This window comes from Linepithema humile, chromosome 2 (genome assembly GCF_040581485.1).
Source record: "Linepithema humile isolate Giens D197 chromosome 2, Lhum_UNIL_v1.0, whole genome shotgun sequence".
Lineage (NCBI taxonomy): Eukaryota > Metazoa > Arthropoda > Insecta > Hymenoptera > Formicidae > Linepithema > Linepithema humile.
The window spans coordinates 21133261-21160934 of NC_090129.1; the positions used below are offsets into that span (position 1 = coordinate 21133261).

Genomic DNA, 27674 nt, shown 5'->3' on the forward strand with positions numbered 1-27674 from the left:
AATTTTTTACATACGGGAGTTGAATTAAATGATCGCAATTATGCGTTACGTCTTTTAAGGAAACGGCATTAAGTTGTGTCTAAGTTCGATCGCGAATTAAAAAACAGAGGAATAGTTTTTTATATCTTCTCGGCTCGTAATGGGGTTTTTTTAAATAATTTGAGGAAATGGACCCTATAAAGCACGCATATAGAAAGAGTCTCAAAAGCAAAAAGTTTAAATTACCGCATATCGTATCATTGTACTGTAAGTATATTTAACAAAGTATATTATACCAGTTACATATGTGCGGAACTTTAGAGTTCAATGATAGTATGTTTGCCACATTTTGAGGATAAATTTTTGTACAATTTAATACGCAATAGATTAATAATGCAAAGAGTGTTACTTATATTTATAAAATTCCAGATTGCATAAAAATGTATAAATTTTGATGGTAATATAAAATATAAAGTTTACATAAAGATAAAGATAGACAAATAGTTTAGTTACTAAATTAATTATAACAATTTCTGAACTATTGTTTTGTATAAACTGTACTATGATTTCAACAAATTGCTGTTGATTTTTTTGTTAACATTAATACATTGCATTTAAGACAGATATATACGATGCCGACGCTTTCATCATCTAAAAATATGCAAAACAAAAAATAAATTTAGAAACAAGAATTTGTGCATAGATAAAAGATACATATATATCGTAGTACTAGCTAATATAAGCAAAACAAAAAATTTATAAAATAATTTTAAATTAAAAGAAAGTTCTGAAAGTAACAAGCTTACACTCGTAAAAGATTCGAAGGATAAATTCATGATTTTTCCTGCCGTAATCGTCAGTCGTTTTTGGGATCTCATTATAATGAATGTTACATTTTTACCTTGACTTAACGGCATATCGTACCACAATGATTCGTACGCTGCATCAGCAATTAATTTACTCTAAAAGCAAACAACAGTATTTTTATATTCTTCCTTATTAAATCAACTTTATTATAAAAAAAAGTGATGTTTTTTTTAGTTCCCAATTGTGTATAGCTAAAAAAGGAAAGCAGATAGGCATACCATTATGAAATGTATTATGAAAAGATAGAAGCATATAAGTACTATGAATTTATAAATTGCAAAACAGTTAAGATATAGTTGAATATAACAATATCTATTATAAATTTAGCATTCCGTTTCTATTTTTGGAGTAAAAGAAGTCGTGAACTCGCAATAAACGGCTGATTGACTAGTGTGATACTGAAATATTAGATATTTTTAATTTAACTAATTGCTTATTATGTTAAGGAAATATTGTAATATTTTTATGTAATACGTATATCAAATAACAAATTAAAACAACGAAAAATATTTTTATTGAAAGATAAGTTTAATATTTTTATTTATATTAATACAGTGCAATATATTTTTATTAAAAAGCATTTCCGAAATTTTTTGATTATTATATTATGTAATTGTGTTTAAAAATTGCATATATTTACAGATAATTTCCAAATATTTACCAACCTTATGGCTGAGGTATTCTCCAGCGAAGCAAAAGATGAAAGCTTCTACCATCACGGCAACATAAACAATAGCACTCTTTACCAACATGAAGACACTATTTTCATTACCAACGGACTATTTAAATTGATACAAAAGGAATAAATAAATTACAATATTTATAATTGCATAGTCACTACATTACTTACTATTACGACAATGAATCCTAGGCAGCAAATGACTAAAGTATTCCCAAACACTTGCATTAACGCCATAAAGGAGAAAAGTTTGTCGATATTGTTGGAAAATAAAATGACTCTGTTATGTCTCTTGATTAGCGTTTCTAACGTAGATTTGGAAGATCCATAAAGAGAAACTTCATCAGAAATAATTTTGAGCTCGTGACATATGATATCGATTTGTCCACTTATGTGAAGCACCTAAAATACACTTAAATTTCTGCGAAATTTTTAACTATTATATGATATTAATATTTGTGCATTTAAATATAATTTATGACCTTAATATAGTGTGCATATAACAAAATTTTTCGATATTCATAGAACTAAGAATTAAATTAAGATCTTTGTTTTTTAAATTAAAGAAAAAGAGAGATTAAAAGTAACGATATAAATATAAAATGTAATACTTACTAAAGAAAAGATCAGTCCATTTACAATAGACAGCGTGCATGCATTTGCCATCACATGTAAGAACAGAATTACGACAAACAGCTCAAAAATTGGCGATTGTTCCGTGTCGAAAGGAAGTTGTACCTTGATAGGAAGCTGCCGTAAAGTATTATTGTGATCTCCGACAATATGCGCAGCACGAATTGCATATTCACCCAGCAGATAAAGCGCAGCGACAATTGTATTAAAGCTCAATATAGCATTAGAAAAAAAATGCGATATATTAGCTTTAAATGTCATCACATATAAATGTTGTTCGACACCGATACACTCGCGCCAATCATTGTCCATAGCGATTAAGATTTGATTAATAACTCTGCAACGTGCCGAATTGATTAAATATATTTCGAACAAAATTATTATTTTTCCAAGATTATACACTCAAAATAAGATTTAGATATGTTCAAGTTCCTATACGGAAAATAAACAATGCATGCTTTATCTCGCAAAAGACAATTAGATGAAACTAAAATTGTGCACTGACAAAATTCTACAAATTCTTCTTACCGACGATGTGTCCAAAGACTGGCTAATTTAAGTAACGTCAAGGTGTAATCAAGAGTTGCTGGCAGACTGTCCACGAGATTCGGGAGCTCGCTGAGCTTTAAATGCGCGGAGACATACAAATATTGAAAGTATTGTACGATGAATATACTCAAAGAATAAATAAAAAAAGTGAAGTGCGACACACCAGGCCACACACCGAGAAATCGCAGGCCAATTTTTAGCGACGGACTAATGGTACTCATGATTATTGTTCGTGAACAATTTTAAAGATGCGGAGAAACGTTAGCATTTGTCTGATACTTTGGTATGGCATTGAGAAAATATCAACTGTTTTTCCAGGCGCATCCCCACGCGGTTTATCCCCACTCGTCTAAATATGGATCAATCGTCATTATCGTTTTGCGAAGGAAACAGAGTTATTATTCGTATAGACATCTTATAATTTCATTAGCATTTTTTTTATCTGTTAATATGCATTGTAAGCACAAAAGAAAGTTATTGCACGATAAATGAACAGCAATTTGCTACGCAATTGTCAATTTTTTACAAACTCTTTTCCATAATAACATGCCACAGAAAAACGAATGTATTACATTTTTTGCACATTGCTAAGATAATTCAATGTGCAGTAGCTCAATTGAACGATCATAATTATACATTACATATTCCAGGCAAACGGAAGTAACTTGTGTTCATGGTTCAATTATGAATTCTAAAATGAAGGGAGAATATTATATCTTACTGGTTGCGATCGTTTAATGACGAATAATTTTCTTTAAAATTTCAAAGAATCGAATGTTGCATAGCACGCATGTGGAAGAGATCTCTGAAAAAGTAACAATTTTAAATCAATTAAACATGTCATAAAAACTGATAAAAAATGTCGTTCAAACCAGGTATACACAGACCTTGCAACGAGTATTCAGTACTATATTTGATGTAATACGCAGAGTTTCTTTTTTAGTACGAATATATTTTAATGTGCAATATAGTAAGTGTAGGAAAAAATAATTCTTGCTTTATTGATAAATAATAATTTATTTATAACAGTTTTTAAATTGTTGCCTTGTACTAATTATAATGTGACTTCAACAAATCGACTTTGTATTTATATTTATATTAATATATCGCATGAAAGACAGACATAAAAGATAACGATGTTTTCATAATCTAAAAAATAAATTACAAAATTTAATTTTAATATAAACATGCGCATACATAAAAACACAAACAGGTAGCAAAATTATAAAGAAATAAAATGTTTGATTAATAGCTAAATATCAACAAAGTTAAAAATCTTTTTTTTTTTAATCTTAAGCTTACATTTGTGAAAGTTTCCAAAGACAAATTCATGAATCTTCCTGCCGTGATTGTTAGTCGCATCTGCGATTTCATTATTATAAGCATTATACTTTTACCTTGTTTTGATGACATGTCATACCATGACATATCATACGCTGCCTCGGTAATTAATTTACTCTAAAAACAAAGTATGTTAAGAATCACAAAATAATATCTTTGTGATTTTTTATATATAATCATCTTCTTTGTTCAAGAAATATTTTTTCAAATCTTATTGCGGACTATAAGTGTAGAATATATATAGGTGCGATGAAAACCATATTTTTTATTATAAACAAATGACGATTAATAACTTTTAAATACTAACCTTAATACTAATATATTCTCCGGCAAAGCAAAAAAGAAAAATTTCCAACATTATAGTGGTGTAAGCCAAAGAGACTTTTGCTAACATGAAGAGACCGGCTTCATTGTAAAAAGACTATTTAAATAAGGAATAGACGATAAGAAATAAGTAATTAATATTATAATATTATTACAATGTCACTGTGCATTACTTACTATTATAATGATGATTCCTAGACAGCAAATAATTAAAGTATCCCAAAAAACTTGCATTAATGCAATAAAAGAAAAGAGCTTTTCAATGTTATCCGAAAACAAAATAATACGGTTGTGCTTCTTAATCAACCTTTTCAATGTAGATTTCGAAGATCCATAAATAGAAATTTGTTCAGAAACAGTTTTGAATTCGTGACATATGATATCGATTTGCCCGCTTAAGTGAAGCACCTAAAATATACTTAAGTTTCTGCAAAAATTTCAACTATTATATGTAAGAACTTTTCTAATTGCTGATCTGTGCGGTATTATACAATAGGCAATACTTCCGGTTGATATTGTATTATTTAATTGTATTGTACTATTATCCGGTTGGATGTTGTATTATTTAATCATAAAATATTTCTAGCAGTGATATTAATTTTTGTTCACTAATGAAGTTTATGATGATGCTGCATTATATATTCAACAAAAATTTACACAAGATGTCATGTGAAATGTTTACGTGATGTTGATTAATCTAAGTGTAAAAAATGTGTTTTATAATTTACGATGGAATAAAATATAGAAATGCTAAAATCTGTTACTTACTAAAGAAGAGATCAATGCATTCACAATGCCCAGCGTGAATGAATTAGCCAATAGAAGTAGAAGTAAAATTATAAGTAGCAGTTCAAATGTCGGTGAATGTTCAGCTTCAAATGGAAGTTGTATCTTAATAGGAAGTTTCCTCAAGGTAATATTGCGATCTTCAACAAGATGCACAATACGAATTATATAATCACCCAGGATGTAAAGCATCGAAGAAAAAACGCAAATGCTCAAAATAGAATTTGAGCAAAAGTGCGATAAGTTAGCTTTAAATGTCATCACGCACAAATGTTGTTTCACATTAATGCATTCATGCCAATCGTTATCCATAGCGGCCAGAATTTTATGTATTATTCTAAAATATTGATCAGATATTTTGAATAGTATTACTCTTATTTTCCAAATAACACACTAAATAAAAGTTCAAATGATGAGTATAACTTGTATCACAATTTTGTTGAAATAAAATTGACAACGTAAGCTATTTTTTTATATACAACAATTAAATGAGAATGAAATTATGCACTATCGGCATAAAATTGATATCTTACGGGCGATGTATCCAAAGACTGGCCAATTTAAGAAATGTCAAAGTATAAACGAGAATTGCCATCAAGCTATCCACGAGATTTGAAAGCTCGTTAAGCTTAAAATGCGTAGATATATATAAATATTGAAAATATTCTGTGATAAGTATGCCTGACATATAAATATAAATAATTGGGTGTGACTCGTTCGGCCACATTCCGAGGAAACGAAGACCGATTTTTAACGACGGACTGATGGTGCTTGTGACGGTCATGTCAACAATTTTAAAGATGCAAAATAAAGACCAATATCACTTGTCCGCTGTTCTGGTTTAAGGAATACTGAGAGAATACCGACTGCATTACCAAGCGCACCCCCACACAGTGTGTCCCCACTTAAAAGAATACGGATCAATCGTTATTTCTTGGTAGAATATACGAGTAAATCGAGATGGAGCTTATTATTCGTATAGACATTCTATAATTTCATTGGCAAACTTTTTTTGATAATGATTACTCTGAACACAGAGTTATAAACGCAAAGAACGAACAAAGTAATTCACTGCGCAATTGTTAATTTTTTTGCGTCCCCTTTTTTTCTGAAAACGTGAAGAACTATCGATGAGGAAACGTATGCCTATTAAACTTTTTACATACCGCTAAGAATGTTCAATGCGCAGCAGTTCAACTGAACGATCGTAATTATACATTAAATATTCCAGTTGAATGTAATTAATTTGTGCTCGTAATTTGTAATTCAAATTCTAAAATGGAAAAGAAACTCATTGTCTTAACAATTGAAGTAATTTAATGACGATAATTTTCTTTAAAATTTCAAGAAATTGAATTTTACATGGAGTATATGTGGAAGACATTTCTGAAAGTAACAAATTTAAATAAATTGGATAACATGGAAACTTAGCTGCAGCATATTCAACAAATAATGTCACTTAAACTACGTGTACACAGATCTTGCAATGCATATGCAGTATTATATTCGATGCAAACCAAAGATACATAGTTTTCTCTTTGTCAGTAAGAACATACTTCAATATACTACAGTAAGAACATACTACGATATTATATCAATGCGATAGAAGTTGAATATTTACAAATAAATTAAATGTTAACCTTAAAATTTTGTATTACACAAATCTAATTAATAATAGTTTTTAAATTGCCATTTTATAATTACAATATAATTTCTACAAATTATTGCTATGTATGAATTTATATTAATACATAGCGTGAAAGACTGACATAAATGACAACGATGACTTCATGATCTAAAAAGTAAAAGTTTCAAATTAAGCTGTAATTTTTATTAGTATGCGCATAAGTAAAAGATATTGTAATTGCCGAAATAATTGGATATCGGTATTAATTATTAACATAATGAAATTTTTCTTTAGCAAGCATATATTAACAGTTTTAAAAGTCTCGAACTTACATTCGTAAAAGTTTCTAAGGACAAATTCATGAATCTTCCTGCCGTGATCGTTAATTGCGACTGAGATTTCATTATTATTAATATTATAAATTTGACTTGCTTTGATGACATATTGTACCATAACATATTGTATGCTGCATCGGTGATTGATTCACTCTAAATGCAAAGCAAGTTAGAAACAATGAAATATTATAAATATTTTTTATACTATACGATGCGTGTACTTGAATTTTTAATATTATAAAATATTTAAATAACTGCAATGAATAACAATATGTATAGCCGATTGATTGATTAGCACATTAAAATATTAAAGATTATATATTATCGAAGATATATTGATTGTATAACAAATATTATGATGTATTTATATGATAAGTAATTAAAATAAGAAATTAGAATAATAAAAAATATTCTTATTAATATTTTAATATATTATTCATATTAATACATTGCAATTTTTTATTAAAATACTATGTAAAACGTTTTAATTCGTAAACTTGCATAAATAAGTTGCATTAAACAATTGTGTATTTAATATGTTCACACAAGTTTCATAAATTTCAAATTCTTACTAACCTGAAAGCTAAGATATTCGCCAGCAAAGCAAAGAATAAATATTTCCAATAATACGGTAAAGTAACTCACAGACATTTTCACTAACGCTATGATACCGGCTTCGTTATAAAGGGACTAATTAAATAAAGAATAAAAAATAAAATAAATGATATTCTTATTACTTTGTTTCTGTTCTACTTACTATTATGATCATGATTCCTATACAGCAAAGTATTAAGGTATTCCAAACAACTTGCATTAACGCGATAAAGGAAAAAAACTTTTCAATGTTGTCTGAAAATATAATAATTCTATTGTGTCTCTTAATCAGCATTTTTAATGGAGATTCAGAAGAGTTATAAATAGAAATCTGTTTAGAAACAATGCTGAACTCTTGACACATGATATCGATTTGTCCGCTTACATGAAGTACCTAAAGTATGCAAAAATTTTATCAAAAAATCCAACTGTGTATGAAAACTTTCATAATAGAAGATTTTTTCAGCACAATACACGAGATTTTTTATCAATATTTATAATTATTAAATATAAAACATTTTTAGCTAACATTTAAATAACATCAATGTCTACATTAGTGTAAATTAGCAACAATGTTTCATTATAAATATAACAAAAGTTTCCATATTATAAAAATTAAATTTTTATGCAATTATATTAAAAAGTTTGACAACATGTTAAAAATTGATTTAATATTACAATTTAAATAAAAAAATTTAGTACTTACTAAAGATAAAATCGTTGCATTTATAATAGCCATCGTAAGCGAAGTTGTGATCATAAGTAGAAACAGAATTATAAAAAGGAATTCAAAGATCGGCGATTGATCAGTTTTAAACGGAAGTTGTACCTTTAAAGGAAGCTGTCTCCCGCTTTCATTATGATCCTTGATAAAATGTATAACATGAATAACATAATCACCCAGGCCATAAAGTATCCCGGCGAAAATGGTAATGCCTAACATACAGTTAGAGTAAAAATGTGATATGTTGGCTTTGTTTGTCATCATATATAAATGCTGTTCGACATTGATGCATTCACGCCAATCATTATCTATAGCAGCCAAAATTTTATGTAAGACTCTGAAATGTATTACTTTAATCAATCAGATATTTCTTACAGCGTTATTTTTATTAAAAAAACAAACCAAAATTTAGACAAAAAGTTTAAATTGCATTTCTTATTTAAAAAGATTAATTACATTTATTATTCCTATTTTTTTACACATAATAATTAAATGGAAATCAAGTTACACACAATAAGCACAATTTCTTAAATTGATATCTTACGGACGATGTATCCAAAGACTAGCTAATTTAAGAAACATTAAACTGTAAAAAAGAGTCGACATCACGCCATCCACAAGATTCGAAATTTCGCTGAATTTAAAGTGCGTAGATATATACAAGTATTGAAAGTACTGTGCAATTAATATGCTCGTCATATAAATGTAAAGTGTTGGATATGACTCATTCGGCCATAGACCGAGAAACCGAAGGCCGATTCTTAACGAGGGACTAATGATGCTCGAAACAGTCATGTGTCAACTATTTTGAAGACGCTAGTTTGAAATCAAAATAATGTCGATAGATGTATCTCGTATTATGGTTTGAAAGAATACTGGAAGAACATCAACAGCATTGCCAAGTTTACCCCCATACAGTTCGTCGCGTCCCCACTCAAATGAATATGGATCAATCGTTATTTCTTGGTAGAATATACGAGTAAATCGAGATGGAGCTTATTATTCGTATAGACATTCTATAATTTCATTGGCAAACTTTTTTTGATAATGATTACTCTGAACACAGAGTTATAAACGCAAAGAACGAACAAAGTAATTCATTGCGCAATTGTTAATTTTTTTGCGTCCCCTTTTTTTTCTGAAAACGTGAAGAATTATCGATGAGGAAACGTATGCCTATTAAACTTTTTACATACCGCTAAGAATGTTCAATGCGCAGCAGTTCAACTGAACGATCGTAATTATACATTAAATATTTCAGTCAAATGTAATTAATTTGTGCTCGTAATTTGTAATTCAAATTCTAAAATGGAAAAAAAACTCATTGTCTTAACAATTGAAGTAATTTAATGACGATAATTTTCTTTAAAATTTCAAGAAATTGAATTTTACATGGAGTATATATGGAAGACATTTCTGAAAGTAACAAATTTAAATAATTGGACAACATGGAAACTTAGCTGCAGCATATTCAACAAATAATGTCACTTAAACTACGTGTACACAGATCTTGCAATGCATATGCAGTATTATATTCGATGCAAACCAAAGATACATAGTTTTCTCTTTGTCAGTAAGAACATACTTCAATATACTACAGTAAGAACATACTACGATATTATATCAATGCGATAGAAGTTGAATATTTACAAATAAATTAAATGTTAACCTTAAAATTTTGTATTACACAAATCTAATTAATAATAGTTTTTAAATTGCCATTTTATAATTACAATATAATTTCAACAAATTATTACTATGTATGAATTTATATTAATACATAGCGTGAAAGACTGACGTAAATGACAACGATGACTTCATGATCTAAAAAGTAAAAGTTTCAAATTAAGCTGTAATTTTTATTATTATGCGCATAAGTAAAAGATATTGTAATTGCCGAAATAATTGGATATCGGTATTAATTATTAACATAATGAAATTTTTCTTTAGTAAGCATATATTACCAGTTTTAAAAGTCTTGAACTTACATTCGTAAAAGTTTCTAAGGACAAATTCATGAATCTTCCTGCCGTGATCGTTAATTGCGACTGAGATTTCATTATTATTAATATTATAAATTTGACTTGCTTTGATGACATATTGTACCATAACATATTGTATGCTGCATCGGTGATTGATTTACTCTAAATGCAAAGCAAGTTAGAAACAATAAAATATTATAAATATTTTTTATACTATACGATGCGTGTACTTGAATTTTTAATATTATAAAATATTTAAATAACTGCAATAAATAACAATATGTATAGCCGATTGATTGATTAGCACATTAAAATATTAAAGATTATATATTATCGAAGACATATTGATTGTATAACAAATATTATGATGTATTTATTTATTATTGATAAGTAATTAAAATAAGAAATTAGAATAATAAAAAATATTCTCTTATTATATATATAATATTTTAATATATTATTCATATTAATACATTACGATTTTTTATTAAAATACTATGTAAAACGTTTTAATTCGTAAACTTGCATAAATAAGTTGCATTAAACAATTGTGTATTTAATATGTTCACACAAGTTTCATAAATTTCAAATTCTTACTAACCTGAAAGCTAAGATATTCGCCAGCAAAGCAAAGAATAAATATTTCCAATAATACGGTAAAGTAACCCACAGACATTTTCACTAACACTATGATACCGGCTTCGTTATAAAGGGACTAATTAAATAAAGAATAAAAAATAAAATGAATGATATTCTTATTACTTTGTATCTGTTCTACTTACTATTATGATCATGATTCCTAGACAGCAAAGTATTAAGGTATTCCAAACAACTTGCATTAACGCGATAAAGGAAAAAAACTTTTCAATGTTGTCTGAAAATAAAATAATTCTATTGTGTCTCTTAATCAGCATTTTTAATGGAGATTTAGAAGAGTTATAAACAGAAATTTGTTTAGAAACAATGCTGAACTCTTGACACATGATATCGATTTGTCCGCTTACATGAAGTACCTAAAGTATGCAAAAATTTTATCAAAAAATCCAACTGTGTATGAAAACTTTTACAATAGAAGATTTTTTCAGCACAATACACGAGATTTTTTATCAATATTTATAATTATTAAATATAAAACATTTTTAGCTAACATTTAAATAACATCAATGTCTACATTAGTGTAAATTAGCAACAATGTTTCATTATAAATATAACAAAAGTTTCCATATTATAAAAATTAAATTTTTATGCAATTATATTAAAAAGTTTGACACCATGTTAAAAATTGATTTAATATTACAATTTAAATAAAAAAATTTAGTACTTACTAAAGAGAAAATCGTTGCATTTATAATAGCCATCGTAAGCGCAGTTGTGATCATAAGTAGAAACAGAATTATAAAAAGGAATTCAAAGATCGGCGATTGATCAGTTTTAAATGGAAGTTGTACCTTTAAAGGAAGCTGTCTCCCGCTTTCATTATGATTCTTGATAAAATGTATAACATGAATAGCATAATCACCCAGGCCATAAAGTATCCCGGCGAAAATGGTAATGCCCAACATACAGTTAGAGTAAAAATGTGATATGTTGGCTTTGTTTGTCATCATATATAAATGCTGTTCGACATTGATGCATTCACGCCAATCATTATCTATAGCAGCCAAAATTTTATGTATGACTCTGAAATGTATTTCTTTAATCAATCAGATATTTCTTACAGCGTTATTTTTATTAAAAGAACAAACCAAAATTTAGACAAAAAGTTTAAATTGCATTTCTTATTTAAAAAGATTAATTATATTTATTATTCCTATTTTTTTACACATAATAATTAAATAAAAATCAAGTTACACACAATTAGCACAATTTCTTAAATTGATATCTTACGGACGATGTATCCAAAGACTAGCTAATTTAAGAAACATTAAACTGTAAACAAGAGTCGACATCACGCCATCCACAAGATTCGAAATTTCGCTGAATTTAAAGTGCGTAGATATATACAAGTATTGAAAGTACTGTGCAATTAATATGCTCGTCATATAAATGTAAAGTGTTGGATATGACTCATTCGGCCATAGACCGAGAAACCGAAGGCCGATTCTTAGCGAGGGACTAATGATGCTCGAAACAGTCATGTGTCAACTACTTTGAAGACGCTAGTTTGAAATCAAAATAATGTCGATAGATGTATCTCGTATTATGGTTTGAAAGAATACTGGAAGAGCATCAACAGCATTGCCAAGTTTACCCCCATACAGTTCGTCGCGTCCCCACTCAAATGAATATGGATCAATCGTTATTAGTTTTTTGCATAGTGTAGAAGTGAATTGAGATGGTGCTTATTATTCGTATAGACATTCTATAATTTCATGGAAAAAATTTTTTTTAACAATCTCTTTAACCATAAAATTGTAACGCGATAAAAGGACAGTAAGTGGTGCAATTGTTAATTTTTTTGTATACTCTTCTTTCTGACACAACGTGATGTCATCAAAAATAAATGCCCACTTACATTTTTTACATTGCTAAGATTGTTAAATGTTCGATAGCTCAATTGAGCGAGCATAATAGTATTTCACGAACGGCGGACGGAACTATAGTTTGTATTCATAATTCGTTTTGTAAATTCTACAATGGGACGAAGAGAACATCGTATCTTAACACAGTTGCAGAATTTCATGGCAAATAACTTTTTTAAATTTCTAGAAATGGAGTGTTACACACATGTAAAAAACGTCTCTGAAAAATAACAAAAGTCAGTAAGTTAGGCATAACACAGAAACTTAGTTACAAGCTAATTCAGAAATCCAGAAATGTCATTTCAACTACATATACATATATACAGACCTTGCAATGAACATTCATATATTTGATGCAAACCGAAACTTTTTTCTTTTTGAGAACATATATCAGCATAACATATTATATGCAAAAAAAAGCAAAATAATCTTTATAGCAGATAACAAAATTAATTAAAGAAGAAAGAAAATTTTTATTTAATACAAATAAATATTAAGAAAATTTACAAAATTCGTATTAACATCAATATATTGCATTAAACACAGATGTAAATGATAACGATGTTTTCAAGATCTGAAAAATAAGTTATAAAAATATATACACATATTATAGCAAATAGCAAAATTAATTAAAGAAGAAACAAAATTTTTAATTAACACAAATATATATTAAGAAAATTTACAAAATTTTATTCTTACATTCGTAAAACTTTCTAAAGATAAATTCATAAATTTTCCTGCCGTAAGCGTTAGTAGCGACTGAGATTTCATTATTATGAATATTATAATTTTACTTTGCTTGGTGGGCATATTATACCATAATATACCATACGCTGCATCGATGATTGATTCACTCTAAATGCAAGGAATATTAGAAGTAAAAGTATGATAGTTCTATTATTCATTTTTGATACAATTATATATCATTTTATATTAAAATTCACAGTTTTTTTGTAATTTTTCGATCAACAACATTTTAAAAATAAAACAAAAATAAAATTTTTAATTAACGGGTGATTAATAAGTATACTTACATATTCATATACATATATACTGAATAATTTTTAAATATTTACTAACCTGAATGCTAAGGTATTCTCCAGCAAAGCAAAGGATAAAAATTTCGAACAATATAGTAATGTAACTTAAAAGGCCTTTCATTAACATAAAGGTACCGGCTTCATTATGAAGAGTCTATTTGAATGAACAGTAAAAAATAAAATGATTACTTTTATTATTGTTCTGTTTCTGTTCTACTTACTATTATAATAATAATTCCCAAACAGCAAATTATTAGAGCATCCCAAAGAATTTGCATTAACGCAAAAAAAGAAAAAATCTTTTTAATGTTATATGAAAATAAAATAATTCTCTTGTGTCTCTTGATTAACATTCTTAATGTAGATTTAGAAGATTGATAAACAGAAATTTGTTCAGAAACAATTTTGAACTCTTGACACATAATATCGATTTGCCCACTTATGTGAAGCACCTAAAATATGCAAAAATTTTATTAAAAAATTTACTTTGATGTATGAGAATTTTTGCAGTAGGAGATGAAAGCAGTATAATAATACATGCCTTTTTATATTTATAATTATTTTACTCTAATCACATCTGGTAATGATATGAATTTTTACACATACAAATTAAATATGCTTCATTATGTATGTAACAAAATTTTGCGTATTATATAAAGTAATATTTTCATGCGACAATTTTGAAAATACTAAGAATAAATTAAAAATTGTTTTATATTGCATCTTAGATAAAATAGAAATATGCAAATTTTAAATTTAATACTTACTAATGAAGAAATGAATCCATTGAAAGTGGCCATTACGGAAGTATTTATTATGATGTATAGTAATTGGATTACAAGGAGAAACTCATAGATCGGTGATTGCTCAGCTTTAAATGGAAGTTGCATTTTTAAAGGAAGCTGTTTCCAGGTACTATTGTAATCTTCGACTATGTGCGAAGAGTGAATTGCCATATTGCCCACAATATAAATAATCGCAGCAAAAACATTTAAGCTCAACATACAGTTTGAGCAAAAATGCGAGAAGTTGGCTTTATTTTTCATTATATATAAATGACATTCAAATTTGATGCATTCGTGCCAATCAGAATCCATAGCAGCCAGGATTTCATGTATTACTCTAAAATTTTTTATTCTGATTAGTTAAATATTTTGGATAATATTATTTGTGCCATATGAAATGACTGAAATTTACATAACGAGTTTGAATCACGTTTTCGTATAAAAAAGTTTAGTTACGTACATTACTTTGCACATCGCAATTAAATAAAGGTAAGATCACACACACAAACATGTTTTCTTAAATTGATATCTTACGGGCAACGTATCCGAAGACTAAATAATTTAAGAAACGTTAAAGAGTAAACAAGAGTCGACATCAAGCCGTCCACAAGATTTGACAATTCGCTGATCTTCAAGTGCGTGGATATATACAGATATTGAAAGTACTGTACAATGAGTATGCACGACATATAAGTATAAAGAACAAAATGGGACACACCCGGCCATACACCGAGCAACCGAAGGCCGATTTTTAGCGACGGACTGATAGTGCTCGAAACGGTCATGTCAACAACGTTGAAGACGCTAAGTAAAAATTAACGTTGGTATATGTATCTCGTACTCTGGTTTGAAAGAACACTGAAAGAGCTCCGACTTCATTGCTAAGTTTACCCCTGCGCACAATGCGTCCCCACTCAAATGAATATGGATCAATTGTTATTATTTTTTTGCATAGTGTAGAAGTGAATTGAGATAATGCTCATTATTCGTATAGACATTCTATAATTTCATGGAAAAAAGTTTTTTTTAACAATTTCTTTAACCATAAAATTGTAACGCGATAAAAGAACAGTAATTTGTGGTGCAATTGTTAATTTTTTGTATACTCTTCTTTCTGACACAGTGTAATGCCATAAAAAAATTAAAGCCCATTTACATTTTTTTCATTGTTATTATCGTTCAATGTACGGTAGCTCAGTTCTCTCTGAGCGATCATAATTATGCATTAAATATTTCAGATAAATGGAACTAAATAGTGTTCATAATTCGCAAGATCTAAAATGAAGGTAGAACATCGTGTCTTATCAATTGAAGTCATTTAATGGTGAACAATGTCGTTAGAAATTTCAAGAAGTAGAATTGTACGTGACGCACATATAGAAGACATCTCTAAGAAGGAACAAGTTTAAATAAAGTAAATATATCGTAAAAATGTATAGTTTAAAGCATATTAAGCAAACAATGTCATTCAAACTACGTATGAATACATCTTACAATGAATATTCAGTACTATATTCAGTGCAAACCAAAAAAAAATAAAATTTTTTAGTAAGTATATATTTTAACATATAAGATCATGTTAATGCAATAAAAAAGTTATATGCAAAATTTAAATACGCAATATTAAATATAATTCAAAATTATCTAATATGTCAGTCGTGAAGTTTGTTATTTAAAAGTTTAAATAATAATTATTAATTTACAAGTAACAGTTTATTTATTAATAATAGTTTTTAAATTGTCGTTTTATACTAATTATAGTATGATTTCAGGAGTCTGCTGGCATTTTTTTTGCTGTCAATATATCGCGTGAAATACCGATGAAATGATAACGACGCCTTCATGATTTAAAAAATAAGTTATGAAAATAAATGTTAATACAATTATGTGCATACATAAGAAACATATACTACATCAATAGATAACATACATGTATGTATCAAAATTCCAAAATTTTCAAACTTACATTCGTAAAAGTTTCCAAAGATAAATCATGAATTTTCCTGCCATGACCATTAACATGTCTGGGATTTCATTATTATAAACAAAGCGACAATTTCGCTTTGTTTCGAGAACATATTGTTTAAGTTTCTGTAAAAATTTCAACTATTATATATGAGGACTTTTACAATAGAAGATGTACGCGGTGTGGTATTGTACAATACGTAATGTATATATATATATATATATATATAATTATTTAATCATAAAAGACTTTTAATAATAATATCACTTCTATTTATACAAATTGAGTTTGAAATAATGCTACATTATGTATGTAATAAAATTTTGCATATTAAGTGAAATAAAATTCTTATGCGGCAATATTGGAAAAAATTAAAAATAAATTAATAACTGTTTTATATTGCAATTTAGATAAAATTTAAATATATTAAATCTGATACTTATTGAAAAAGATTAATTATTTATTTATTTTGAATAGCTAATGTGAACGAATTTCTTATAACAAATAAAAATTGGATTATAATGAGTACCTCAAAGATTGGCGATACCCGAAAGACTGCCGACAACACGAATTGCAATATCACCCACGAGATAAAATACCGAAGTAAACATATTAATGTTCAATATACAATTAGAATAAAAATGCGATATGTTGACTTTATTTGTCATCATATATGAATGCCAATTGACATTGATACATTCGTGCCAATCATTATTTATAGCTGCCAGAATTTCGTGTAGAACTCTGAAATGTTTTATTTAAATCAATCAGATATTTTGAACTATTTTATTTTTATATAAGATTGCCAAATTTTACGTGAATTTAAATCACTTTTTTGTTAAAAACGATTTGTATGCTACTTCTTATATTATTAAATGAAGATAAGATTAAACATCACTAATATAATTTCTTACATTTTTTAAATTCTTACGGGCAACGTACACGAAGACTGGTCAGTTTAAGTACCATCAAAGTGGAAATATATAAGAGTCGTCATCAAGCTACGAGATTTGACAGCTAGCTGAGCTTGGCGTGCGTAGATATATTAAATATTGAAAATATTGTATAATAAGTATGAACGACATATAAATATAAATAATGATGTGCGACACACCTAGCCAAGAAATCGGAGACCGGTTTTTAGCGAAGGACTAATAATGCTTGTGACGTAACAATTTTAAAGATGCAAAGTGAATATCAATCCGGTACACTTATCCGATATTCTGGTTTGAGAGAGTACTGTGAGAGCGCTGTCTACTTTGCCAGGTGCACCCTCACAGTTCGTCCCCAAGTAAATTTAGACCAATTACCATTATGTGCGTTGCAAAACCGAAATAGAGTTTATTATTTAGATGGACAGCTTATAATTCTTTGATAATACCTCGACCATAAAGCAAGTGCCATTTTTTGCAAACTTTTCTTTCTGATTATTCATTGATAAAGAACGTATATATATCTTTTGCATTTTCTTTGTATTGCAAAGATTGTTTTCAGCGCACAGTAGTTTGACTAAATAATTTCAATTACGTATCTTAAGTAAATTAAACTAAATTGTGCCTAAAGTTTAATTGCAAGTCATAAAAAAGATAATTGAGAAAAAGAACATTTTATCTTTTAGACTAACAGAGAGAGTGAATCATATAATTCAATCAAATGTATCATTGAACCAAACAATTATTTACAAGGACATAAAACGAAACATGCCATACTAACTACACTTACATATATGCAGATCTTCTAATGAAGATTCAATATAAACACATTTGACGCAGTCTAAAGATTTCTTTTCCGTAAATAACAATATATCATAAGAATTTAATAAGACAATCATTTGTATCGATATTAAATATAATTTTGATTTTATAATATGTAATTGTTAATTCGTAAAAAATTCCAAATTACCATTCTATACTAATTATACTACGATTTCTACAAATCGCTATAACCTTTTTTTTTACATCAATACATCGCATGAAATACAGATATATATGATGCCGATGCTTTCATTATCTAAAAAAAGTTAAAAATAAAGCTTAATGCAAATGTACACAATATAATAGACAGAACGTAACACGACAAATAACACAGAAAGATATTAAAATTAATTATATATGAGCAAAATAAAATTTTTAATTAATAGTTTATATATTAAAAATATTCCAGAAACGTCAAACTTACGCTCGCAAAAGTTTCTAAAGATAAATCCATGATTTTCCCTGCAGTGATCGTCAGTCGTCTATAAGATCTCATTATTACGAATATTATAATTTTACTCTGATTTGACGGCAAATTGTACCACAACACATCGTATGCTGCTTCAGCGATTGCATTACTCTAAAAACAATCCCTTGTTAAAAATGACAAAATACTATTTTTTTAACTTCTTTATTTAATCAACTTTTTTATGCACAGAAGTTTTCTTTGAATTGTAATCATAAATAATATTTCTTGCATTTTTTGGTATATTTTAAATCTTTTTATAAAGAAAAATATTTCGATTATTATGTTTGAATAATTATATTGCCTAAATAATTGTGACGTTTGAATAATTAAAAAAGACCGTAAATTTAAATAATTAATAATTTTTAATTATTTACTAACCTTTAGACTAAGATATTCTCCGGCAAAGCAAAAGATAAAGGCTTCTATCATCATAGCGATGTAAGCCAAAATAGTTTTTATTAACACGAAGAGACTACCTTCATTATGAATAGACTGTTTCAATAAGAACAGTAAAAATCAGTAAATAAATATATTTAATCTCGAATTTCGCGCACTCACTACTCACTATTATGATAATGAATCCTAAGCAGCACATAACTAACGTATTCCAAACAACTTGCATCAACGCTATGAAAGAGAAAAGTTTCTCGATGTTATCGGAAAATAAAATAACTTTATTATGCCTCTCGATCAACGTTCTCAATGTAGACGCGGAAGATTCGTAAAGTAAAATTTTCTCAGATATAATTCTGAACTCTTCACATATAATATCGATTTGTCCGCTCACGTGAAGCACCTAAAATATATTTAGTCTCTGCAAAAATTTCAAGTATTATGTACAAGAGAGGTTACTATGAAAGATACTTGATACAAAATGATGAATGCGACACAATATTCTTTCTTGAAATAAAATTTTTTTGACTTCAATTTATATTTTTAAATTAAGTTTATAAAAACATTGTGATTTATTCACAATAGTTTATTATAAAATTGTACATATCTAAAATTAAATTTATATCTCGCGATATTGACATAAACTTAAATCACATATCTCCTAAGCAACCTTAATAAACAACAGAGATATAAATGTAAAATCTGAGACTTACCAAAGAAAAAATCAATCCATTTAGTAGAGCGATCGTGAACGAATTTGCCATCACGTGTAGAAATAGCGTTACGACGAGCACTTCAAAGATCGGCGATTGTTCAGTTTCAAATGGAAGTTGTACCTTCATAGGAAGCTGCCGTAAAGTATCATTGTTATCGCTGACAAGATGCATAATATGAATTGCGTAATCGCCCAAAACGTAAAATACGCCAGAAATTCCGTAAAAGCTCAATATGGTATTAGAGAAAAAATGCGACACATTAGCTTTAATCGTCATTACATACAAATACTGATTGACATCCATGCACTCGCGCCAATCCTTATCCATAGCAATCAAGATCTGTTGCATGATTCTGCAATACAGTTTACGGTATATATTCGGATAAAGATATTATTCAGCGACGCGATATCTTACCGACGTTGTAACCAAAGACTGGTCAATTTAAAAATCGACAAACTGTAATCTAATGTCATGGGCAAACTATCCACAAGATTCGAAAGCTCGCTGAGTTTGAAATGCGTGAACACATACAAATATTGAAAATATTGTATAATTAGTAAACTCGACATATAAATCACCCAGTAAACGGTGGAATACGAAACATCCGGCCATACGCCAAGCAAGCGAAGGCCGATTTTCAGCGACGGGCTGATAGTACTTGTGGCCATCACTTGTCAATAATTTTGAAGACACGAAATATGGAGATTAATAGCGGCGCACTTATCTCTTTTCTAGTACGAGAGCGCACTGAGAGACCACCGACTGTATTTCCAAGTGGACCCCCACCTGCGATGCCTCCCCACTCAAATAAATATGGATCGCTATTATGCGATAATAAGAAGTCGAGATCGAAGCGAATTTTTTTATGGACATTCTGTAATTTTACTGGCAATCTTCTCTCTGGTAATGTGCACCATGTGTAGTGAATAAAGGAAATGCTGAGAGAAATAATATCGCTCAATGAGGGCAAACAACTTCATGCGCAATTATCATCTTTTCTCTTTCGCTGTTTTTTTTCTTAGGCAGTGGAACTTTATCAACAAAAAATATCCGACAAATGTCCATCGTATCTTCTATATTTTGCAAAAATCGCTTTTAACGTACGGCTGTTTGATTGTACAATTATAATAATGCATTAGATATTCTAAGCGAAGAAAATTAAATTGCATCCGTTGGTCTAATGTGAGTCTTAAAAATATTAAATGTGTGTGGAGAATATTGTATCTCCCTGACACTGAAGACGAGTTGCGTGTAATTTTCTTTAATTATGCAAAGAATGGAACTGTGCAAGGCACGCATGTGGAAAAAATCTCGAACATAAAAAATTTAATTTAACCAAAGATGTCATAGAAGCTTTTGCAAGAAGTTACAAGCACATGTAACAAAACATGCTATATCAGTTTTACATGCGCAAACTTTCCAATGAAGATGCAATGAATACAGTTATGTTGTATGCAATCTAAAGTTGTATTTCTTTTCTAGTCTAGGTAAGAATATCTTTTAATATAAAGTGTAAAATATATTGATAAATATATTATTACAAATCATAACTCATAATTAATCTTCATAATCTCATAATTAATCATCATAATTAATATATTGATAAATATTTTATTACAAATCATAACTCCGATTTTCAATTTTACATTTCAATTTATCTAAAAAAATTACAACACAACGAAATCATTCATCTATAAAGTTTTTATGAGATTTAATGCTTTTATACTTTACATGTAATTAATGAGAGAGAGAAATTCGATATTGAGAATAAATCGGTTCAAGTTTCAATACATCGCGTGCAACACCGAAATATACGATGCCGAAGCTTTCATGACCTAAAAAAAAGATTTTTATACATAGATACTATAATAAGAAAAAAAATATATAATAGTCTTTTTTTAAATATAACAATCTCCAGAAATTATCAATGTATGTGTAGATTTTTAATAATTTTGCAATATTTATGGCTATTTGCTTTTATTATTTAGAGTATATTATTTATATATTAGATCAATATCCTATTTTTTGATTTTCACTGTATTATTATTTCTATATATAAAATAACTGTTATTTAAAATTGACGATAATCTTACATTCGTGAAACCTTCCAAAGTCAGATCCATGACTTTTCCAGCTGTGATCGTCAGTCGTTTTTGAGATCTGACGATTATGAACAGTAAAACTCGACATTCGTTTATTGACAAATCGTACCAAAGTGTCTCATATGCCGCATCGCCGATAGATCTACTCTGAGAAAGGAAAAGAACTGCATATTAAAATATTATATAAAAATATGAATTAGATACATCGTGTTAAACGTATGCAAAAGGAGCATGTAGCATCTTATTATAAATATTAAATAATAAAATGTTTTTATATAATGTTACAGAATAGAAGAATAGAAGATCAAAGTCAAAAACGTCTAAAATCTTGCATGCTAACCTTGGAGCTCAAGTACTCGCCCGCGAAACAGAAAACAAAGGCTTCTAACGTTACAGCTATATACGGAATGATGGACTGCATTAATATTCCCGATTTACCCTCCATGTCCGTGCCTAAGGACTGCATAATAATACACTAAAGTATATAACAAAATAAGTGAATTTTGCGCGTAATTGTGCGTTTAATTTATAATCAACATAATGTTTCATATGATCTAATTATAAAAACATAATATATTAAAGAAAAACATTATTCTAAAATAGTATTACTAATATAATATTATAACATTTTTTTTCTTTTCAGAATTGCTTTGAGTAAAGTTAAATATTATTATATCAATTATTTTATTTTCCAGGCAATTCAAACATAAATCAAACAACGATATCAAATACAATTCAACAAAACGATTGGCGTTCAGCAAATTTCTCCTCTTCGAGAGACTGCGTTTTTTTGTTGTGAGTGAAGGAGCTTTACTTACTATTACAATCATAAATCCTATGGAGCAGATAACTACAGTATTCCATACGAATTGTATCAAAGCAACGAACGAGAAGAAGTTGTCGATATTGTTTGATAAAGATATGATTCTCTGGTGTTTCTCGATGAGCGATCTCACAATTGACGGATAAAATTTCTTCACGTTGGAGATTTCTCTCAATTCTTGGCACATGATATCGATCTGACCGCTTACGTGAAGTACCTCGAAGTAAGAACTGAAGGTTCAAGGAATGCTCACGAAGTTTAATAAGCGCTCTAATAAGCTAGCTTTCTCGCAATTATTATCTGATAAATTTCAATATTCTTACTTATTTATTTATTTGTTTATTTAAAACTTACCAATGCCAAAATCAAGGAATTCATCATCGCGATCACGGTCGCCGTTTCGAGTACATGAAAAAATAATACCAGAACGACGAGCTCGAAAATCGGCGAGCCGGTGGCATCGAACGGAAACTGTATTTGCACCGGAAACTCCCGGAGATCACCGTCGACGGAAGCCGCGCGATGACTTATGTAGCTGCCGATGAAATAAAAAATAGTAGACAAACTGTTAAGACTCATCATAGCATTGGAGCACCGATGCGCCAGATTAGCCTTGCTCATCATCACGCACGCGGACGAGTCCGCGATGCAGTCATTCCAGTCGTCGTTCATCGCGCCCAAAATATCCGAAAATATTCTGTAATCGATAGATCACTCGTCTTTAATAACGTTTAAAAATTACGGTGGCTAATAATCGCAAATCTTACCGACGATTATGCCAGAGACTTAGAAGTTTCATGAATGTCAAAGTGTAATCCAGCGTGACGCTCAGACCGTCCATCAGCTTCGAGAAATCGTTCATGTCCAAGTGCGCGAATACGTAAGAATACTGAAAGTACTGCATAGCGACAAGGGTGGCCATGTAAAAGAGCCAAAAGAACGTCGCGTACGAAGAGCCGGGCCACATGCCGATAAAACTAAGACCGATCTTTAGTAACGGGCTTATGGTAGACATTGACATATTAATTTGTGAATTCACATCAAAATGTTACTTGACCGATCTGTGCGTGTCTTTCTGACAGATGAAATGGATCTCAACTGGGAGAGAGTCGTCGCAAAGGAAACACAAAACCGCGTCTTTCGATCAACATTGCACTCCCCACTCCTTCGTAAAAAGTTAGCAATTTTAAAGTAAAACCACCGTCGTAGAACATGAGCATTAATCAATTGCAATTATGTATCTCGCAGTACGACGACAACTGTGCGTATGATAAGTTAAATTGCAATGATAGATGATTATAGGTTTTTTTCGAGCTCAGAAAAAAATGTACACGTGGAAAATATCGTCGTCAATTTTGTTCGGTTTTAAACCAAATGCTGCAATAGCAGATAATTTTCGTTAAAAATGCAGTTGTAGTTGCTCCCCGATACAGATAAATATAGCTTTATTACAAAAAAGAAGCGCATTAAAAAGACCTGAAAATTAAATTTGAAACAAATAATGACATATAGTCTAGCCAGTCGTATTAACTACATTAATTGGTTAATTATTGTATTTGTGACAAAGGAAAATATCGCTCTCTACAGCTAAGATGATGGAAATAAAAATCATAACTTTCAGTTCAAAGGTTGCACATATAGTGACTAAGAACATTCCATGTGTGTAAATATATTGTTAATAATATTATTAAGCTATATGCATACTTCATCTTTTTTCCCAAGAATTTGCATAATTTATTCTTTGAAAATTGGGTAAATTTTAAATTGTTGTTTTATAATAAGTGCAGGATATATTGTTTATGATAAACAAAATATTTTTTAACCAAATTGCATTTGTTATAAAAAACAATTATTTATTTTCTATCCTATATAATGTGTTCGTAAAAAAGAACGACGCATAGAGATAAAATTTATATAAATAGCATTGTGTTCAATGGTTATCGAAAATAAAACAATTTGCAAAATCGGTATTAATATCTATTAGTATTTTTACAAATGTATATATTACTACTTCACTCGCGTTGATTCGACGATACACGTTCACATCGATTCGATTTCAGTACATCGCGTGCAAGACCGAAATGTAAGACGCCGAAGCCTTCATTATCTAAAAATATGCTCTTATCCAGACAATAATACTAACATAAACGATTCTTTGGTATTTGAACATTATTAATATGATGCATACGCATTGATATTTTTTAATTATATTAAATATTGTTTTAATATTAATATTTGATCGGCAATTATAATATATTATGAAAAAAAATAATAATGTGTATAAAATAATATGCTTAAAAGAAAGAACTTACTGCAGTAAAGCTTTCCAATGTCAGGTCCATGACTTTTCCAGCTGTAATCGTCAGTCGCTTTTGAGATCTGAGGATTATGAATAATAAAATGCGACATTCGTTGATGGGTAGATCATACCAAATTGCCTCATATGCAGCATCGCCAATAGAGTTACTCTGATAAAGAAAGGAAAGATCACAGATTGCGATATAATATATACAGATATTATAGTATACGAGAACGTAGCAATATTCTCAACTCGGATAAACAACATGGTTTAATTTCCTCGTACATTTTAAATTGAAAGGTATATACAATATTTCATTTCTATATACATAGACATGTACAATTGAAATTAAAAAAAAATATTAATAAATAAAAAAACATTATATTAAAATAGATATTAAAATTAGGAAAGTAATAAAAATTAGCACTATGCCAACCTTAGTATTCAAATATTCGCCAGCGAAACAGAAAACGAAAGCCTCTATAGTTACTGCGAGATAAGGAATGACAAATTTTATCAATATTCCGGATTTAGTCTCAAAATCTAAAGACTACGTAACAGAATATTAATTATATAACATTTTATTTAATATTATGATTATGACATATAATGATTTAAATAATTGTTTAAAAGTGCATTTCCAAAATGTTATTATATTAGATATCGCACATAACAAATTTTTATTTGCTTTGAAATAAATAAATATGTCACTTATTCTAATATAATAATATAACTAATATAATAATTTTGTATATTTCAGAATGCGCACTTTTTTTCTTTTGAAGAATTTTGGAAATGCGCTACGCAGTCTATTATTATAGTAAAATTGAAGCAGCCTTACTCACTATTGTGACCATAAATCCTATGCAACAAATAACGAAAGTGTTCCATACAAATTGCAACAAACCGACAAATGAAAAATAGTCCTCAATATTATTCGACAGCAATATAATCTTCTGGTGTCTTTCGACGAGCGATTTAGTGGTTAACGATTTGGGCTTGCACGGGGAAGAAAATTCTTTGAGCTCTTGGCACATGATATCGATTTGTCCGCTTACGTGCAACACCTCAAAGTAAAAACTGAGAGTTTAAGCAACACTTAAAAAAACTCGAGAAGAATTTTAATGAACTCGATCAGAAAAAGTTTGTAATATCACTGCGTTAATCTCTTACCTGATACAAGCCATTTATCCAACCGTTTTCGTTCCTTAACTTACCAATGTTAGGATCAAAGAATTCAGCATCGCGATCACGGTTGCCGTTTCTAACACATGAAAAAACAATCCCACGTTGACAAACTCGAAAATGGGCGATTCGTGGGCCTCGTACGGTAACTGTACCTGCACCGAAAACTCGCGAAACCGCCCGTCTTCCGAAAATGTACGGCGTCGAACATAGCTGTCGATGAAATAGAGAACGGTGGACAGCGCATTGATGGATATCATGGCGTTAGAGCAACGATGCGCCAAATTAGCTTTGTCCATCATCATGCACTCGTGCAATTTGGTCGCGCACTCGTTCCAGTCATCGTCCATCAACCTCAAGATATTCGCGAATATCCTACAACAGATCAAACTGTGAGGTGCATGATAAATCGAGCGCGCAGATCGAGAGATTATCGCTTGCCTGATACGAATTCGCTGGTCTTACCGGCGATTAAACCAAAGACTCAGTAACTTAAAAATCGTCAGACTGTAATCCAGAATGAGGCCTAGATTGTCCATCAATTTGGTCAAATTGTCGAAGTGTGCGTAGACATAAGAATATTGAAAGTATTGCATCACGATGAGGGTCGTCATGTAAAAAACCAAGCAGAGCGTCCCGTGCGAGGCACCGGGCCAAATGCCGATCCAGCTGAGACCGATCTTCAGCAACGGACTTATCGTACTCGTCAACATGTGGCGCGTAATTTCGCATTACACCATCACTCTAACAAAACGCACGCATGCATCGTCCTCGTCCACAACAAAGCAACAAATAACAACTGTGCGAGACGCGAGAGCGCGAAGAAAACACGGGATCGAATCTGTCGCTGTAATTCCATAATACATCTTTCCCCTTCTCCGATGTCACAAGAAAAAGACAGCAATTTTACGGGATAAAACTACTACAATATAATGTGAGTAACGATCGCAATTACGTGTGAACGGTACAACGGCAAACTAAATTGCGACGTTAGATCAACGATTATAGGTTTTGCAACACGCAAAAAAGGTACACGTGTACCTTTACGCAAATGAATGTTCTTCAAAATGCAAATGTAAATAATCACCATTATGATAAAAAATTCTTCGCAAGAAAGCGTTCTGGAAAAGTAATCTTTTACGTTCTCGATAGATCTGAAAATTGCATCTTGCCAAGCTCTACGATAAATTACGCAAATAA

At 29.6% G+C, this 27674-nt stretch overlaps 7 protein-coding genes and 1 long non-coding RNA gene across 11 annotated transcripts; 1 reads left to right on the top strand and 7 right to left on the bottom strand.

The window, feature by feature from the left end:
- Window positions 1–505: 505 nt before the first annotated feature.
- Window positions 506–3323, bottom strand: LOC105670755 (odorant receptor 10-like). Of its 3 annotated transcripts, XM_067350770.1 has the most exons (6): window positions 2687–3323; window positions 2141–2495; window positions 1697–1927; window positions 1512–1625; window positions 786–941; window positions 506–630 (listed from the first exon to the last, which is right to left on the bottom strand). In XM_067350770.1, exons 1-6 carry the CDS (start codon window positions 2926–2928, stop codon window positions 580–582), a joined length of 1149 nt encoding a protein of 382 aa, XP_067206871.1. In that variant the 5' UTR covers window positions 2929–3323; the 3' UTR covers window positions 506–579. The 3 variants fall into 3 exon arrangements, with proteins under 3 accessions (XP_067206871.1, XP_067206870.1, XP_067206872.1); XM_067350769.1 differs by having other exon boundaries at window positions 510–941; XM_067350771.1 differs by lacking the exons at window positions 506–630; window positions 786–941 and adding an exon at window positions 1108–1244.
- A 344-nt stretch (window positions 3324–3667) lies between these two features.
- Window positions 3668–6448, bottom strand: LOC136998240 (odorant receptor 4-like). Its single transcript, XM_067350792.1, has 6 exons — window positions 5692–6448; window positions 5141–5495; window positions 4550–4780; window positions 4356–4469; window positions 4010–4165; window positions 3668–3856 (listed from the first exon to the last, which is right to left on the bottom strand). The coding sequence occupies exons 1-6, from the start codon at window positions 5940–5942 to the stop codon at window positions 3806–3808; spliced, it is 1158 nt and encodes a 385-aa protein (XP_067206893.1). The 5' UTR covers window positions 5943–6448; the 3' UTR covers window positions 3668–3805.
- Window positions 6449–6623: 175 nt separating this feature from the next.
- Window positions 6624–9568, bottom strand: LOC105670811 (odorant receptor 4-like). The gene is made up of 6 exons (XM_012364530.2): window positions 8983–9568; window positions 8421–8775; window positions 7878–8108; window positions 7697–7810; window positions 7118–7273; window positions 6624–6953 (listed from the first exon to the last, which is right to left on the bottom strand). The coding sequence occupies exons 1-6, from the start codon at window positions 9231–9233 to the stop codon at window positions 6903–6905; spliced, it is 1158 nt and encodes a 385-aa protein (XP_012219953.2). The 5' UTR covers window positions 9234–9568; the 3' UTR covers window positions 6624–6902.
- Window positions 9569–9889: 321 nt separating this feature from the next.
- LOC136998242 (odorant receptor 4-like) lies at window positions 9890–13767 on the bottom strand. 2 transcript variants are annotated; one of them, XM_067350796.1, is made up of 7 exons: window positions 13642–13767; window positions 12308–13516; window positions 11746–12100; window positions 11203–11433; window positions 11022–11135; window positions 10427–10582; window positions 9890–10262 (listed from the first exon to the last, which is right to left on the bottom strand). In XM_067350796.1, exons 2-7 carry the CDS (start codon window positions 12556–12558, stop codon window positions 10212–10214), a joined length of 1158 nt encoding a protein of 385 aa, XP_067206897.1. In that variant the 5' UTR covers window positions 12559–13516; window positions 13642–13767; the 3' UTR covers window positions 9890–10211. The 2 variants fall into 2 exon arrangements, with proteins under 2 accessions (XP_067206897.1, XP_067206896.1); XM_067350795.1 differs by lacking the exon at window positions 13642–13767 and having other exon boundaries at window positions 12308–13555.
- Window positions 13768–14767: 1000 nt separating this feature from the next.
- LOC136998252 (uncharacterized) lies at window positions 14768–18690 on the top strand. The gene is made up of 5 exons (XR_010888866.1): window positions 14768–14894; window positions 15128–15587; window positions 16006–16315; window positions 16540–16699; window positions 17211–18690. It is a non-coding gene; the product is annotated as an uncharacterized lncRNA (long non-coding RNA).
- Window positions 18227–20886, bottom strand: LOC105670812 (odorant receptor 22c-like). The gene is made up of 6 exons (XM_067350789.1): window positions 20480–20886; window positions 20063–20417; window positions 19522–19752; window positions 19335–19448; window positions 18912–19067; window positions 18227–18743 (listed from the first exon to the last, which is right to left on the bottom strand). Exons 1-6 carry the CDS (start codon window positions 20731–20733, stop codon window positions 18693–18695), a joined length of 1161 nt encoding a protein of 386 aa, XP_067206890.1. The 5' UTR covers window positions 20734–20886; the 3' UTR covers window positions 18227–18692.
- A 760-nt stretch (window positions 20887–21646) lies between these two features.
- On the bottom strand, window positions 21647–23945 carry LOC105670820 (odorant receptor 13a-like). The gene is made up of 6 exons (XM_067350804.1): window positions 23758–23945; window positions 23345–23687; window positions 22986–23207; window positions 22508–22627; window positions 22159–22314; window positions 21647–21900 (listed from the first exon to the last, which is right to left on the bottom strand). The coding sequence occupies exons 1-6, from the start codon at window positions 23910–23912 to the stop codon at window positions 21850–21852; spliced, it is 1047 nt and encodes a 348-aa protein (XP_067206905.1). The 5' UTR covers window positions 23913–23945; the 3' UTR covers window positions 21647–21849.
- A 1000-nt stretch (window positions 23946–24945) lies between these two features.
- On the bottom strand, window positions 24946–27611 carry LOC136996909 (odorant receptor 22c-like). The gene is made up of 6 exons (XM_067350802.1): window positions 26940–27611; window positions 26507–26849; window positions 26135–26356; window positions 25726–25839; window positions 25303–25458; window positions 24946–25097 (listed from the first exon to the last, which is right to left on the bottom strand). The coding sequence occupies exons 1-6, from the start codon at window positions 27185–27187 to the stop codon at window positions 25047–25049; spliced, it is 1134 nt and encodes a 377-aa protein (XP_067206903.1). The 5' UTR covers window positions 27188–27611; the 3' UTR covers window positions 24946–25046.
- Between the last annotated feature and the right edge of the window lie 63 nt (window positions 27612–27674).

Excerpts from the sequence above, each read along its gene's own strand:
- LOC105670755 (XM_067350769.1), bottom strand. The coding sequence starts at position 2,928 with ATGAGTACCATTAGTCCGTCGCTAAAAATTGGCCTGCGATTTCTCGGT. Across the intron at positions 2,496-2,686 it reads AGTCTTTGGACACATCGTCG|AGTTATTAATCAAATCTTAA; the intron begins GTAAGAAGAATT and ends GGCACGTTGCAG. Across the intron at positions 1,626-1,696 it reads TAGGATTCATTGTCGTAATA|TCCGTTGGTAATGAAAATAG; the intron begins GTAAGTAATGTA and ends CAATTTAAATAG.
- LOC136998240 (XM_067350792.1), bottom strand. The coding sequence starts at position 5,942 with ATGACCGTCACAAGCACCATCAGTCCGTCGTTAAAAATCGGTCTTCGT. Across the intron at positions 5,496-5,691 it reads AGTCTTTGGATACATCGCCC|AATAATACATAAAATTCTGG; the intron begins GTAAGATATCAA and ends TCAATATTTTAG. Across the intron at positions 3,857-4,009 it reads CTTTGGAAACTTTCACAAAT|ATTATGAAAACATCGTTATC; the intron begins GTAAGCTTAAGA and ends TTTATTTTTTAG.
- LOC105670811 (XM_012364530.2), bottom strand. The coding sequence starts at position 9,233 with ATGACTGTTTCGAGCATCATTAGTCCCTCGTTAAGAATCGGCCTTCGG. Across the intron at positions 7,811-7,877 it reads TAGGAATCATGATCATAATA|TCCCTTTATAACGAAGCCGG; the intron begins GTAAGTAGAACA and ends TTATTTAATTAG. Across the intron at positions 6,954-7,117 it reads CCTTAGAAACTTTTACGAAT|ATCATGAAGTCATCGTTGTC; the intron begins GTAAGTTCGAGA and ends TTTACTTTTTAG.
- LOC136998242 (XM_067350796.1), bottom strand. The coding sequence starts at position 12,558 with ATGACTGTTTCGAGCATCATTAGTCCCTCGCTAAGAATCGGCCTTCGG. Across the intron at positions 12,101-12,307 it reads AGTCTTTGGATACATCGTCC|AGTCATACATAAAATTTTGG; the intron begins GTAAGATATCAA and ends AATACATTTCAG. Across the intron at positions 10,583-11,021 it reads GCGAATATCTTAGCTTTCAG|AGTAAATCAATCACCGATGC; the intron begins GTTAGTAAGAAT and ends CTTTGCATTTAG.
- LOC105670812 (XM_067350789.1), bottom strand. The coding sequence starts at position 20,733 with ATGGCCACAAGTACTATCAGCCCGTCGCTGAAAATCGGCCTTCGCTTG. Across the intron at positions 19,753-20,062 it reads ATGGATTGATTTTTTCTTTG|GTGCTTCACGTGAGCGGACA; the intron begins GTAAGTCTCAGA and ends AATATATTTTAG. Across the intron at positions 19,068-19,334 it reads GAGAATATCTTAGTCTAAAG|AGTAATGCAATCGCTGAAGC; the intron begins GTTAGTAAATAA and ends GATTGTTTTTAG.
- LOC105670820 (XM_067350804.1), bottom strand. The coding sequence starts at position 23,912 with ATGGCCACCCTTGTCGCTATGCAGTACTTTCAGTATTCTTACGTATTC. Across the intron at positions 23,688-23,757 it reads AGTCTCTGGCATAATCGTCG|AATATTTTCGGATATTTTGG; the intron begins GTAAGATTTGCG and ends TATCGATTACAG. Across the intron at positions 22,628-22,985 it reads TAGGATTTATGATTGTAATA|TCCTTAGGCACGGACATGGA; the intron begins GTAAGTAAAGCT and ends ATTATTATGCAG.
- LOC136996909 (XM_067350802.1), bottom strand. The coding sequence starts at position 27,187 with ATGTTGACGAGTACGATAAGTCCGTTGCTGAAGATCGGTCTCAGCTGG. Across the intron at positions 26,357-26,506 it reads ATTCTTTGATCCTAACATTG|GTGTTGCACGTAAGCGGACA; the intron begins GTAAGTTAAGGA and ends TTTTACTTTGAG. Across the intron at positions 25,459-25,725 it reads GCGAATATTTGAATACTAAG|AGTAACTCTATTGGCGATGC; the intron begins GTTGGCATAGTG and ends TTTCTTTATCAG.